General features: G+C 44.3%; 1 protein-coding gene across 3 annotated transcripts in view; it reads right to left on the bottom strand.

Moving 5' to 3' along the window:
* The window catches only part of RHBDL3 (rhomboid like 3), a 62,362-nt gene that overhangs the window by 10,786 nt on the left and 36,052 nt on the right, over positions 1-15,524 (bottom strand). For all 3 annotated transcript variants that reach the window (XM_040081725.2, XM_040081726.2, XM_040081727.2), the window contains 4 exons: positions 14,834-14,992; positions 6,372-6,596; positions 5,548-5,696; positions 1,167-1,279 (listed from right to left, as the gene is read on the bottom strand). In XM_040081725.2, coding sequence (XP_039937659.1) covers positions 1,167-1,279; positions 5,548-5,696; positions 6,372-6,596; positions 14,834-14,992 — 646 coding nt within the window. The remainder of the gene's footprint in view (positions 1-1,166; positions 1,280-5,547; positions 5,697-6,371; positions 6,597-14,833; positions 14,993-15,524) is intronic.

Below are 15,524 nucleotides of genomic sequence, written 5' to 3'. Positions count from 1 at the left end.
GACACTGCACTGAGTGCCTCAATTTCCAGTCTTAATGTGTCTTCTTAGTAAAGCCAGACAAATGAGAAAGAACCATAGAAGTTGTGGCCTAACTACATTTTACTGTCTATTCCTGATTATTTAGGAGCTGAGTTATCTATATATTGCCTCAGCATGAATATACCCATTTCCCTCTCTCCTGGCACATGACAAAGGATAAAGGATGTTTCATAACTGGCTAAGATATCAGTGAAGCCCCGAGGTTTGGTAGGTGTATCTGCATAGAAAAACTGTGGCTGGAAATTGCAAATTGGGCCCCACTTTTGTTAGTGCTTGTTAAGATAACAGTCAGGGGACAGTGGAGCTGCTCTGCTAACTCCTTTCTCTGTATTAAATACCGTTGGTGTTTGTACCATGCCTAGTCCTGTGTCCTAGTCCAATTATTCTCTCCACAGTCTCTCTTCCGGAATGCAGGATTTATTAGTACCCAATGCAGCCCATGCCACAAAGGGTTTATCTGCTTTTTGTGGAAAAAAAAATAGTTATGTGGCTGGAAAAAACCAAACACACACCATAAATCTTGAACTAAGGCAGGCAATCGCTGTCTGAGTTCCACTGTAAAGCTCTTGGTTGTTTTCACACCCACCTCCTGTTTTAATTAGATGTTGATCTATTGTCAGCTAACTTCCATCACCTCCAAACTGCCGGAAATTCCAAACATAAATAAAAGCAATTCAGCACAAACTAAAAATCAATCAGACCCCAGGGCTTAATGATGAAATGAATTTTCCAGGTTTCTGTGCACAGCTCACAGTCTATGACCAAATACTTCTTGCTTACTTAGGCTGTAGAAAGGTGACAGACAGGACAAATGGAAGAAGAACTGGCACAGGACCAGCATGACTCCACATTCAGGAAGATCACCTAAAGCAAGGCTATTTTAAAATAACAGGTAATTGGTGCATTTTTAGCAGGTCCCCTGAACACAGAGTCTATGGCTACATAGAAATAGATGTCAAGTTGTACCATATTTTCTATGTCCAGCCTCAAAAGGATTTCAATGCACAGAAGATCAGTGAATGCTCCTCTCCTAATCCCAAATATCACAAAACATTTCTCCAACTCAAAAGCCAGCACAGATCATTTTCACTGCTTCTCCATCTGGGGCATGCAGAGGTGTCACCTACCTGCCACAACTCCTGCAACGTACACAAAACTGATCCTCGCAGCTCCGTGCACCATTTCCAGAGGAACCCCAACCAAGAGCTGAAGGACAACATTGAGCCCAAGGTGTTCTATCCTGCAGCAAGGAAAAACAACAGTTGTCCTCTTTTCCAACTCTTCATCTCCTTTCTCTACCACTGAGATGCAGATATCTTGAAATGAAAATCAAATAGCACCTGATTTACATAAGTGGGCTAATGCTGGGAAAAACAGTGGTTCCAGAAAAAATCAGACCCAGAGTTGCAATGTTTCTTCCTTGCTTGCTGCTTTTATCTTTATCCACACAGGTCCTTTCAGCCAAAGACATTGTACAACGTTTGGTTCTTAGTCAGACTTTTTTTTTTTTTTTTTTTCTTTTCCTTGAAGAAATTAAATGACTTGTCAAAAAAAAAAAAAAAAAAAAAAAGGCAAGATGGCAGCAGAGGCTGGAAGAGGAGCCAGAAATTTTACCTGCTCCTCTCTTCTCCTCAATTCTTCTAATGATTCCACTTTTCCCTGCACACATCACACTGCCCTGATGGGGAGTGGTTGTTAAGAACAAGGTGAGCGTAGAAGTTCCAAGAGAGCTGCAATTTCCTGGTGCTGTAATGCTGCTGTCTGACCCTCACCCTTTTCTGCTGTGCCTGCTTCAGTGGTCACAATGGGAAGATCTCTGCTCAGGTGCCCATGTGTACTCACTGATGCTGTCTTTTCACCCACGCTTGTTCCTATTACAGTCAAGAGCAAAATTCCTGTTGAACACCCAGGAAGAAGCTGGGCTGAGGGAACTCTTGCAGAAAGCCCCAGTATCACACTGTGCAGCACCTCCTGCAGCCTGCAGGCAGCGTGTGACAGCTCAGATCTGCATATTGGGTAAAGGCTCCAGTGCAGCAGATTTCCCCTGAGCTGAATCAATGGCTTCAAGCAATCAATGGCTTCTCTGTTGCTTTAATCAATACTATTAACAAACCTGTCCTGCCACTTTTCAAAGCTCCATACAGATACTCATCTGTAGGATCTTCCAGTGAGGTGATAACAGCACCAGGCCCTGAAGAGGGTCCTCAGCACTCTGCTAGTGACTGAGATATACCCTGGGCTCACAGGACTGTGGCCTCACTGAATGGTGACATCCCACTGGAGCCAAGGGTATCCTGCTTTTTGTATGAAGAGAACCTCACAAAACAAATGGATCTAAATGACACAGTGGTACTCTTAACACAGAAGGCCAGCATCTTTTGAGGAAGAGAGAGCAAAGTACCTAACGCCTTGAAAATATACATCCCATTTTATATAAGAAAAGGGTTGCTCACAGGCAGGTACTAGCAAACTTTGGTTTAAGTTATATGCATTTCCACTGTTCTGATCTTTTTCATGTTACCATAGCAATTTCCCATATACAGCAGAGAAAAACACTGACGGTGAGATGCAGAAATGACAGAACTGTCTCATAAATGAGAATTTAAAGCTGAACTGCAAAAAGGTGCTTGAAATGATACCACAGAAAACAGACCTTGCCTGATATTTTAATAAGTTTGTTTCCATTGAATTGCTCTCCAAAGATGAATTTCCCTCCTCACAACACACTCAGCGCTGCAATTTTTCATCATGGGAAACTGCTGCTTGTAGCTGGGTTCTTTTATTACCTTCCTCAAGCCTTTTGAAGCCACTGGGCATGGGCAGCACTCACCCTGATCCCACATGCTCACAGAACACAGGGCATTAAATTAGGAGCAAGCAGCAAAGGTCCAACCAAGATCACTGAGATGAGTCAATACACCCAAGTGCCCTTTCACAGAGGGGAGGGAAGAAGCTTTGGCTGGCACACAGTCAACATCATGAGGTGGCACCTGACATTTCCACACAGAGCACCGAGTCTTATTTTTTGAAGGAAGCTTTTGTAAGAGTTCAGCAAAGTTTATCCTGGACTCTGAAGTGACTGCTCTGATTCACAGCTGTTCTTAAAAGACTTCCCAGGAGCAACCCCATTCACTTCTCTTCCCATCACGCTAAGAGCTTTGAAGGCACCAGAGTCAATAAGAACCCATAAAATATAATTACCCTTTGCCAGTGCTGAATGTGTCATTCTCAAAATGACAATTTCATTGATTTATTAAGGACTTTCTCCTTCCCTGGGACCAAACAAATGGGACTGAGCATCAATGCAAGTCATTAGTTATGGCAGTGATACAAATGTGTGGGCTTCAGATATCAAGGTCTGCTTTCCATGAAAACAGAAGCGCAGAATTTACAACTTTGCCTTTTCAGCCCTTGACAAAGCTCCCTCCATCAGAACCAACACACAGCCTGTACATTTTTGGAATCTTTTTAGAGGCACAGCCAGCCAAGCCTTAGCAACTGCTGCCTTCTCAAACACCTTCCAGCTGCCACTTGCTCTTCAAAAAAAGACAGAGTGCACTAAATTAGGGAGCAGTCCACATTACCATTTAAAAGTCTCAGCTGGAAGCAGGGTAACAATAGACCCATGGCATTGTGTTATCCTCTCATTTGAAAATGAGAGGAGAATGATGAGCATCCACTAAAAAACATTATTACCTTTCCAAGATTTATCTGTTTTCCTCACAAGAAAGGAGCTTAACACAGAGAAGTTAGAAATAAAGGAACATTTAGCTTAACTCCCCATACTATAGATAAATCACAAGGTTTATTGCTCCAGTGGGACTCTCCATTGTTTTAAAGGCTGTGCAGTGGAAGGACTTGTGGAATCCATCATGATGAGTCCCCCCACTCACCACCTTCCATCGTTCCTCTCTGAGCCAGCCAGAGGTGAAATAAACCTGAGGGATTTTTGGGTCAGTGAGTGTGAAGAATGCCAGGGAACTGCCTGCTACAAGGGTGACCTGGCACAGGTTAGGAAAGCATGCCACAGAAAGGCATTTAATGCTGCAAAATGGTCCTTGGGCAGGTGTTTCTCCTCCAATGTATCCTAAAGCAATCTGTAGTCATAGAGGCAATTCGGTAAAACACCACCACCATCAAAAGAAAGCCCAAATACAAATTAACTGACATTAGTTAAAATCAAATGTTTCTTTCTTTTACAAGCCCAGTTTTCCCCATATTTTCAGTGATGGAAATTTCCACTTCTCATATATTAGTAACCAGCCTCATGTCTAAGCCCAGTAGTCCCCACTTGCAGGATGAAATGTGGGCTCTTTGGAGGGATTCAGCACACAGAGGACAGATGTTGCCACATTCAGAAGTTTCTTCTAAAAACTTTTCCCTACTCTTCCCTTGGGTGGAGTCTGTTTTTATCCAGGGATCTGGGGTACATCTTGTGCTCCAGGGCAATTACACACCAAGGAAATTATTCCATGGCAGGGAAGAGACATCAGCATGTCTTCCATCAGAGACATGGAAAAAGGCAAAGATCAACTTGATCTTTCTGGCCTTTCATAGAAGAACATTGACTGATGGAAATACAGGCTTTCTATTTAAGAACAAAGGGTCCTTATGCAATTTCAAACTCTACATTACTGCTAAAAGGCTTGTTGCTGTCATTTTTCAATGACAGAATTAAAGAAAATTGCAATTATCTGCCAGGAATGTGTGAAGATAATGATCTCAGAAACTGCTCAGAGGGGGTAGAATGTTTTGTACAGGGATGAACTTTCCAGTGACACTTACTCATCACCATGGCATCACAAACATCACACAATTAAGTCTATTTGAATTTTGTGAGGGCTAGCACAGCTGAGAAGAACAGAACTAGAATCCCCACACCTTGTATATTCTTCCCTAGTCTGCTACCTACCTCCCATGGGATGAATGAAGATTCATTTTACTGTGCACCTTCACTGTGCATGAGATGGACCATTCTCTGTCCATCTGGTCACTCGAGATTGTCAGCTCTTCAGGAACACTGGTGTTTGCCCAGTGTGTACAAAATGGGAGTTCAGGCTTGACACAGCCTTCTAGGCATTATCTCAGTCCCTACCGAAGGGACCAACATTACTGACTGATGACATATCCCAAGCACAGGGAAGTGAACTGACTTTTCTAACATCCTGTCGTTTTCAAATACCAGTCCAGCATCTTTGCAGACTTGTTCTACCACCTGCACAGCTCCTTCAGTGGAACACTGGGCTTTGACCTGGTTTCAGAAAGTGCACAGTAAGAAAAAAGTGTGGTCCCAACACTGCTGGGGAGAAGAGAAGCATCTGTTAAGTTCCTTTTGTTGCCTTGTCCGTTCAGAGAGCTGTGAAGGTTTGCACTTCATTGCACAACACTCCACAACACCTTCAGATTTTTACACACAATTTATAATTGAGTTTTAAAAATTTAATTCGGAGCTGATTCTGTCACTCCCTCTATCTCTCTGGGGAACCTGAACTGTTTGTAAGTACTCACCCTGCATGCATGAATATGTAGGTTAGGTACCTCCAAGCCTGGGCCCGAAGCTGAGGATGGTACAGTAATGCATTCTTCAGGTACAAGGGGTGGCTGACTTGCAGCACAAATCTGTCTAAGACCACTCCATTGTAAAGAAAAAAGGCAACCTAGGAGAGCAGAGAGATTCATTGGTTAGCAAATGCCTTTTCTCACCAGAAAGTACCTTTTACCTCAAAATAATGGAGAAAAAAAGTAATATATACAAAAGCTTTTCTCCCATTTGACAGCTTCACACAGCATGAGAATTCCCTGTTCTGAGCAACCTGCAACACATTGATATAACTGTACCTGTGGCCTTCTATAACACAGCCCCTGAGTCAGAGGAACCTGCTCCCAGTCAGCACCCTACTATCAGTGTCATATCCCACTCTGTACTTACTCGAGTACATTACTCAGCAAATGTGCAAAAATCTCATTTGAGCAATACATGAGCAGGTCAGAATATTTAACCCAGAAGTTCTCTCCCGTCCTTCTTCTCTCCACTCATAGAACAGAGGTAGCTGTATAGAAATTTCTAATTCCATTGACTTATCCATTTCTCTAGGACTGTCCTGATTTCACGCCTCAGTTTTGCTCTGGTTTCCCAAACTGTGTAGTCCCATATACAAATGGTTCCAACGACAAGATCACAGTCTCCACTAAAACACACCCCAAGAGGCAACCAAAACGGCCACCAGCTTCACGTCTGTCCCTGTCCAGGTCTGAACGAGTCCCTCTCTAGCCCGCGGTTGTGTCCAGCAGAGCCCCAGGCGGTGTGGGAGGTTCCCAGCGAGGGTACTTGCCTCTACAATAGTGATGGTGATCATGAACCAGGGCGGGGGGCAGCAGGTGTAGCTGTCGTAGTACCACTTGCGGTCGATCTCCCGCGGCAGGGTCTCGTAGGCCACGTGCCGGATCAGCCTCTGCGAGAGGCTCAGCCCCGTCTCCTCCAGCAGCGCTTTGCTGCACAGCCTCCTGTTCCCCTGCAGGATGGCTTGGCGGAAACTGTTCGACCTTTTGTTGCTCATCTGGCAAAGGGAACGGAAGAAAACATGAGTACAAAGCAAGGCCAGGCACAATCATCAGGGAGAAAAGCGCCAGATCCAGGCAGGCAGGAAAGCCACCAGCAGGCTGAGCTTTGGGAACCGAGTCTTGGGACAATGACAGGGTGACCTACTTGGGGTGCAAGGAAAACCAGCACCACGGTCTGCCGTTATGAGGCCAATAAATGAGATCAGGGCAGAACTCTGGCAAGGCTCAGTGTTACCCTGGCTTTTCTGAGTTTCTTTATTAGCCTTTTGATTTTCATAAATGGAGTCAGATCTTTTAGTTACTGTAGAATATTAGAGCAGTTTTCTACCTTTCCCACAGAAGTAATATAAACAAATCCTTTGTTTTTCATTCTCTGTCCTTTGTTTGCCTATTTCTAACCTGAAAACAATTGTAACTGACAATTCGTCTGGCCACTGAGGCTGAGGGGTGGAAACCCCAAAAAGCCAATCTTCTGCTAGACCCACAAATGTATAAAAAGTAAAAGAATAAACAAAGGGCTCTCTTCCTCTCTCGGTTTTCAGCTGTGAGCTGGGATCAGAAGGACCTCTGCCTTGCGAAATCTCGTCTGCGTGTGACTGCTTTGTGTGTCTCTGTGACAGCTCAGCAGAGGCTGAGCTCTATGGCCCATTCTCCAGCACTCCATGCATTGTCTTCACCATTGGTTATCACAGTCCATATTCCTGTGTCCTCCTTCCCTCTGCTCCCCCTGCTCCACCACACTTCCCTGCAGTCTTGGGACAGAAAATTCCTCAAATGTAGCAGAAGGCACTTTCACAGCACATCTAACCCTTGTGGCAGGAGTTAGCTCTGAGCAAAGAAAATTACCTCTTTGTGTAAAACAAAACTGCCTGAGCAACAGCAACAAACAGCAAATTAATCAGCTGTACAGGCCATCTTAGCTCCTGTAAGTTTGCAAGTCTTCTTCCAGAAGTTATCCTCAGAGGGGGCAGGTTCTGAGATGGCACAGGCTTACAGTTAATTTGTATATGCATTATCACCTTACATGCATAGATTTAGCCATCTTTTTGAGCATACACTTTCCCAGTTTGGATGTATAATTAAAGCAATTGCATTTGCAAATTAGGCAGATGGAATCTTATGCTTAGCTTGCTGGGGGTGGGGGAACAAACCAGGACTGAAAGAGCTTGCTCCAAGATTTGTGTAATTGTTAATTAGCCCTGATGTCAAACAAACCTGCTGCATTAGAGCCACTGTCTGTACTGGCTGAATCTTTGGCAGGGAGCTCCAAAAGCTCACTGTGTACACAGGCTGCTGCAGGGGGACCTTCTACTGTAGCAGGCAGCAAAGCAAACACAACAGCCTGGTCCTTCTTCTGAGAGAACTGCTAACTGCTCAAACCATCAGCACCTCCAGCCTCCCAGAAACAAGTAAGAGATGATACTCAACAGCATTGGCTTCCAATTGTCCTGGATCATGCTGGTTTCAGCTGATATACCAAAGCCAGCAAAGCACAGAGCTGGTGCTCCCAGTGCTCAGGCAGTCAGGAAATTGCTCCAAGCTGGACCAAGCTGCTTAAACACAGTAATCATTGCAGGGAAGCACCTCCTGTTAATCACTGGAGGAAGGCAAAGGGCCATCTGAGGTGATGGCACTGCGACCCACTCTGCCCGTCCCTCCTTAGCCTTCATTTGTAGCCTGTCCCTCCAACACAGAGGAGCATTGACCCTCAATTAATGCTCTTATATTTTTTTAAAACTGGGGAAAAATTTGTTGTTGTTGTTCTCTTCGAGTTGTTTCAGTGAGATGTTTTACCCTAACAACTCTCTCCATTTTGGTATTTCTCCTTTGCTCTCTCTTTCTGTCGTTCATTCAGAAAACACTTGTAAAAGAACAGTTCAGGAAAAAAAAAAGCAGAAAAACAAACAAGAAAAAAAATGTCCACAAAGTCTTTCTTTCAGTCTTCTCAAGTGTATCATCCAAAAGCCTGTATCTAAAACTAGAGAAGTTGAGGGGAAAATTTTTTTTGTGGTCCTCTGTTGCATTAAGAAAGCCTGCTCATACTGAAAGACAATATTTTCATAGAGAGACATTCAACAGGTACCAGGCTTTCCTTGCATGTGTGAGGTACCTTTTGGTAGGTAAGAGATGTACCTCTGTTTCAAAGATACTTTTAGGGACCTAATGCCCTCATTGTGTCCACAGAAGAAAGCTTCGCTCCAGGTTAGTTCAGAACAGCCTTTCAGAGATGTTCTGCATGTGCTCCCTCACAAAGTTCATTCTTTTCTCTCTGGCTTTGCCCCTCTTATGGGAAAGAATAAATTCAGACTGAAACTATAAACTTGCCTGAAGATACCAGACAGTTGACTGGAGTGACTAATCTGCTTATTCCAGTTAGAGTGATAAGTGCATTTCCTGTCTACCACAAAACAGTCAGTGCTTTTTCACTGCTGCAGCACTTCAGTGGGAAAATATAATCATTTCCAGAGTCAAGGAGAATCATCATTTCAGTTCAGCATCAAGAAGTGCTGGCCACCCTCAGCGGATGATCACCTCATCAGTGCAGAGACTGCTGAGGGAGATGGGCAGGAAACTCCAAAGGCTGCTGATGCTCATGGTTAGGCTCATAATAAAGATTTCCTCGCATCTGTTGAGCAGAGGATCCTAAGAGAGGCACCCCTGAACTCGTCTGTTTCTGTTGAATACGACACAAGGGAATGGCTCAGTTCAGTCACCTGAACTCAGCACCATCAGTCCAGTGTCCTCTCTGCAATAATGCTTGTGCTGCCCATGGAGCCCAGAAAACAGCCAGGGCACAGCAAATTCATCACCATGACCTTTTTGAAGGTGTTTCTCAACATACTAAAAACAAAACAGAAGCGAAAGGTCTTCTTAGATTTAAGTGCAAAATATTGCAGGATCACTGTAAGTCGTAGCTCAGATGACCAAAGCCTCCACTGGCTCTCCTGAGGAGGTGAGAAACTGGAGTAGTGCCCAGCAGAAAGCTCTGCCTTCCTCTTTCCAGAGAGCAAAATAAATCACAGGACCTTTCACACCCCAAACAGAAGCTAACATGGAAGGGACATGAAAATATTTGCCAGACCTTCTTTAGAGCAAAGGATATGGAAAGAAGGTCCAAGTTCCCTCTCCATGCTGCAGTCTTGGAGTGGTTTTACACCCTGATGAGGCAGGGACACAGTGTCAGAAGTGTGCCAGATGTGCTGAAAAGCCCCCACGATCCCACAAGATGTGCATGAATGGATGTACTGAGCCCTTGTTGAAATCAGGCCTCTCAGGAAGGAGACATCCTGCTGTTCTCCACCTGCACACATTGCCCACGGCACCAAGGAGATGATCTCCAATGAGATAGCACGGCTGACTGCCAGGGCTCAAGCAAACACAGCAGTCCTGCCCCTACTTACACAACCCCACAGGCCATTGGATCAAGCTAGGAGGAGATGGGCACGAAGAGAGACAGAGGATTAAGTCACTATTGCTGCTCTCACCAGTTCTTGATGAGAAGTCTATTTTGTTCCTCAGACTGACTTTGGAAGACTCAAATCTTCCCAGAGTCTCACATATGGTCACAATTTGCTGACTTGATTTTGGAATTACATAATATTGGTATTTATGAGCCAAGTATTTAATCATCAGTGACAGAACACTAGGCCCATTGTTGGCCTGCACATTATCACGGCTCCAGGAGCCCAGGGCAGCCCACCACACTTCTCTTCATGCAATTGATCTAAGACTTCTTTAATAAGTGTGATATTAAAGCTGCAATTAGATGGGTACAGCAAACAGTATGCGGAGAGAGAAGGCAGCAGTGGGGAACAACATATTCCCTTAGTCCTTCCTGCCTGCAAAATTATGCAGAGAGAAAGAAATTTCCCTTGCAGAAGAGCCAAGCTGAGCTGATGGGTACTCAGGTGCTGCCACCTCCACCCTTTGGTATCACCCTGCCAAAACAAACCAAGGCTTAGTGCTAGAGCTCTGCTCAAGGGCTGGGTTTGATACTTCTGTGCAAAAGGAAAATTTTTTCCTGCTTAAATCTGAGCCTGTTTTCAACACTGAAAACATCAACATTTAGGATGAGTCTTTGCCATCAAGAGTAGCACAGTGACAAACTTTGATGAAGTACAAAGCCCTGCTTTTGTTTAGCACACATGGCACTCTGAAATTACTGAGATTATCTGGGATAATCTGCAACTTGCAAAGGAAGTTGTCCATCCCCTGGATGGAAACTGGCAGACCAGTTTCTCTTTGTTCCTTGGATACCTGTAGTACTGGAGCTACCTCACATAATCAATAGCCAAGTCATGTAGCATTTCCCCATCTCCAATTTCAGGGCTTGTGTGGGGCACAGTACCCTTTTTATGGTTTTATTCAGCCTCACTCAGGTTTTGAAAAACACGGATTTCTGCCCATTACGTATTGGCATCTTTGAGACTGGTCTCGAGCTATTTTTAAACACATGCAGCTCTGTGACAGGCAATGCATTCAGCTCTCCAGCTCTGATCCTCCAAGACACAGACACTAAATCAGAAGTTAGCACAAGCTTTTTAAAAGCCTCTGCCAGCTCCAGTTTTATAGCCCACTTTACTTACAAATGCAACCTCTCCAATCAATTTTGCTTTCAAGATTCACATTTATTTCCTTCCCTCTGCCCACACTTCTACAAAATGCTAATGTGGGTAGAGACAGCTTCTCCTAAAATGCATATCTCAGCATTAGGTTTATCTGTCACAGATGTTTGCATACTCTGAGCCAACCTGGTAGCACTTTCTCAGCCAGTATCAAAGGGGAAAGAACCCAAATGCCAAATACCAACATTCTGATCTGGTTTGGCCAAGCAGTGGTTTAGGGATTCAAAGAAAGAGGCAGTAGAGACAAAAAAAAAATTATCCCTGCTCAAGGTTTTGCCTGATTCCTATTAAATGTGCCAGGCTTAGGCCTGCCAGCACTTCCAATAGAGAAGGTAAAACACTTTCAAATTTCAAAGTTACTTGAAAGAACATTGCTTGCAGGACAAGACTAACGTTGTGGTTCAACTAACATTGTTACACAGTACTTCAAAACTACCTGTTCACATTAAAAATTAGGTAGAATTAACCTGTCCCTAGAAGCCAGCAAGGCCAGGGAAAGCAAAGCAGGTGGTGATTCTTGATCCGGAAAATAAAGGATGTGCATTAATTAGTTAATATATTTTGCTCATTACTGAGATGCTACATCAGCATCAAGTTTCTACAAGCCACAGCTAAACATTTCTGTTGGAAGCAGCAGTGTTTTGTTTTTCCCAAGTCACATGAACTCTGTCTTAGACTTTACTACTTACTGCAAGCTCTATTACAGTTCACAGGATATTATGTGAAGTAATCCAGGACTGCCAACAGCAACTGCTGTTTAGCAAGAATCCCAGCAAATAACATCTCAAGTATAATTACCTCCTGGCTTGCCTCTTCTCTAAAAGTAGCAAAGTTAGTAAAACACCTTGGTTCATTATCTCCTCCTGTGGCCCATGCTGTTCATAGCCAGAATTTTCTCTGTGCATCTCTTTCCACAATGCTGCAAAGCAACCAGACAGCAGAGATGCAGGAGATGTCTCCACCTGTACAGGAAACTCTTTTGTTACACTGCACTGTCTCTGACACAGCATAAGAAACCCCATCTGAAACTGCTCTCTGCGTTACTATAAACCACAGTGCAGGAACAGAAATGAGTATGATTGCAGCATTGTGTTTTACAACAACATGAGCTGAATTTCATACACACAGAGGAGAAGCAATTTCCAGTGAGTTGCCTATCAGATCCTTTTGAACCTTTTCTGTTTGCAGATCACGCCAGGAGTTTTCATCTTCGCTGAATTTATTCATTTCTCAATTTATTTCCTGAGTGCTTTCTGGGGTCTAGTCACATATTTTAAAACTTTCAGTTTCACAAATTTAAGTTGCTCTGCTGAGTTGAGAGCAGGCACAGGTATGGATGTTGTTATTAAGGTGAGAAGTTCTGTAATTAGATTTTTGATGTATCTAGAAGTTCACAAAACATTTTGGACGTCAGAGGATAACAGCTTTGCTCAATAGCAGTCCTCTAGCTAGGGATCACAATGTCTGAGAGAGCAGGCAGAGTTCTTGGTGCTCATAATGATGCTGGAGAAAAGGAAAACCATACATACAGAGAACAATGCTTGCAAAGCCTCTGGTTTAGTAAAAGGTCAGCCTTTCCATCCCTACACCCAGCACCATCATTTTTGGCAGGTCAACTCTTGCTGAGCTACTGAAACAGACAAATTAACCTGAGCCTAAAGCAGAGAGGGCTAATGACCGTCAAGCACAAACATGCAGTTAAACACCACCACACTGAGGATTGACAACTAGGAGGTGAAGGAAATCCCTAATTTCACAGTGATTCTCTATCAACCGTGCTGTTTCTTTCCATCAGGAAGTTCAGAAGAAAGTTTAGAAGGCAGGGAAAAGAAAAGGAGTCCTAAAAAACGTTTGGATGTTGGAAATCAATAGAAACTAGAGGAGAAGTGAGAAGAGAGATGTTACTTGTAAGTAGTTTAATGTTTTGGCATTTGCATTGCCTATTGATTAGAAGGCGCAAAAAATGCAGACAAGGATAGAGGGGCTGATGACAGGAAAAATCAATGGCTCCTTTATAGGAGTCATTCAATAGTAGTGAAGGAAATTTGCCGTTTTGCAGAAACCACATCAGTTAGGTGTGAGCTGCCATGGCTTCCTACTCCCAAAGGAGAACAATGTCCAAGCATTTCACCTCCCACCTGCCTCTCATTAGCTCGTGCTGTTCCTGAGCCCTGTGGAGCGAGGAGAGAGGAAAAAGCCCCAGTTCTATTCCTGAGCCTGTTGCCAATGTGTTGGCTGGCCCTAGGCCATCATTTCCGTAAAAGAAATTCGATGATGCCTCTTCCTGCTACCTAAGTGTTGTGCAGCCCAATTAGTGAATGCTTGCAGGGTACTTTGAATATCCCCAACTGTGGAACAAGCAGCTGTTACTATAAATACTCCGCTGATCACAGGACCACACTGTTTGTTATGCTGGAGCTGAGGAAAACTTCACACTGAGTGATCTGTTTAAGAGTTGCTGCACTTATTTTACTGTGTACCTAGACACAGGCAAGGGGCTTACAAAACAGCCTGGTTAGATACAGCAGGTTTATGTCATTCTAACAAAGTAACTTCACCTTGACACTGCCCACAGCCTGATGGAAGTCACGACCTGGGTCCTTGACGGCTGGGCTATGTTACCATACTTTCGGATTAATGTGAAAACAAGGCATATGCAAGACACTTTCTTTCTAAACCAAGAACACGTGCGTGAGTGACCATGACAAATGAAGGGATCAAATCCCCACGTTGCTTGCAGAACACACAGAGATGCAAATTACTGTACTCTGCATCAAGGACACATCCAGAGAAACCTCAATGTGTCACCAACTTCCATTCCTCTTTGACTTTGTCACCCAGGCTTGTATTAATATTGCATAAAATCTGCTGGGATTCAGATGTTCAGTGACAGAGCAAGAACAAGGCAAAGCCCCTGAGTGGCCAGTGTCCAAGATATCTTGCAAACAACGTTTCTAAGCCATCCTGGGCACCTGACAACACGTCTACAATTGTGTTGACTCAACAAACTGCCTTGACAAGAAACAGAGTAATCCCTTCACTAATTGACTCATTAGCAGAGATAGAGAGGCATCCAGATCATGACTCATGCACTCTGAGACACCTCACCTGGGATAAAACTAACGTGACCTAGAAACTCTTTATCCATGTTGCTGTTGATGCCTCCAGCAGTGCAATATGACTCCACCTAGCACGTCAACACAACATTATCTATATATTTTTGTCTGGAAGTGGTGAAATCTCTAGATAAAACAGGAGACATCCAGACTGACAGACCTCTGCTTGCAAACAAATGGTTCATTATAGCAGCTAGCAACTGAAATTGAGAGCAAAATCCTCTAAACCAGCAGCAGCCATTTCTTCATGATCTTACTCCAGCTCCCACCGTTTCTTCCCATGCAAATTTGTTTCCCTGGAAAAATCAGAAACAATTTGACTCTTGCTAAAGCATTCAGTCAGCATTGAATGCCTCAGCAAGTCCATGCAGGATGTGATGCAGCAAACACTGGTGTTAATAAAGGGAGGGAAAGGGGGAGACACTGTCCCTCGACAGCCCATGTTCTAAGCAGAGCCAAGGACCGACAGGCCCTGCCAGCCAGAGCACTCACCAGGTTGACGAAGTCCTGGTAGCAGATCCTCCCCTCAGAGTTGCTGTCTGCCAGGGCTAGCAGGACCTCCAGCTTGTGGGGGTCCAGCTCCGAGCCGTGTCTCTGGAGAAGGGAGCGAAACTTCTCAGTGCTGATGTAGCCAGTGTTGTCAGGATCAAACTGGGACAGGAGGGGAGAGTGCCACAATTAACAATCCCATGTTACACACAACTCTGTCCTCCTATGCATTCATCACCCACTGCAGACCCACAGGGACCCAGGGGCTGCTCTAAGCTTTGGCGACACTGCCCTGCAATCACCCAGGGACTGGAAAGCACCCTGCTGCAGAGAGGGGTGAGTCCTAGCACCATCATCCACACACCATCGCATCTCCACCCAAGCTTCAGCTACGTCAGCTCCCTTCACCTTCCTTCCCTCTGCATCGTGATTTCTCTTGTCTATCTTTTATGTCCCTTTCTATCTGGAACATCAAGCAAATCAGAGATGCAGATTGTGAGATAAAATGCACTGAAAACAGTTTTACTCCTCTATTTCCTAACACAATTGCACCACAGGAATATGCCATCCCTCCTCAAGCCCTTCCCGTGCTCGGCATTTCTGATAGTCACCTTTCCAGATCATCCCTACAGATGTCTTCACTATGGTAAGAGCTATTTTAAGACAGTTGGGAAAGAAAATCTTTGGACAGGGA

The sequence above is a fragment of the Hirundo rustica genome, chromosome 18 (genome assembly GCF_015227805.2).
Source record: "Hirundo rustica isolate bHirRus1 chromosome 18, bHirRus1.pri.v3, whole genome shotgun sequence".
Classification (NCBI taxonomy): domain Eukaryota; kingdom Metazoa; phylum Chordata; class Aves; order Passeriformes; family Hirundinidae; genus Hirundo; species Hirundo rustica.
This window is presented reverse-complemented; position numbering and strand designations above follow the sequence as displayed.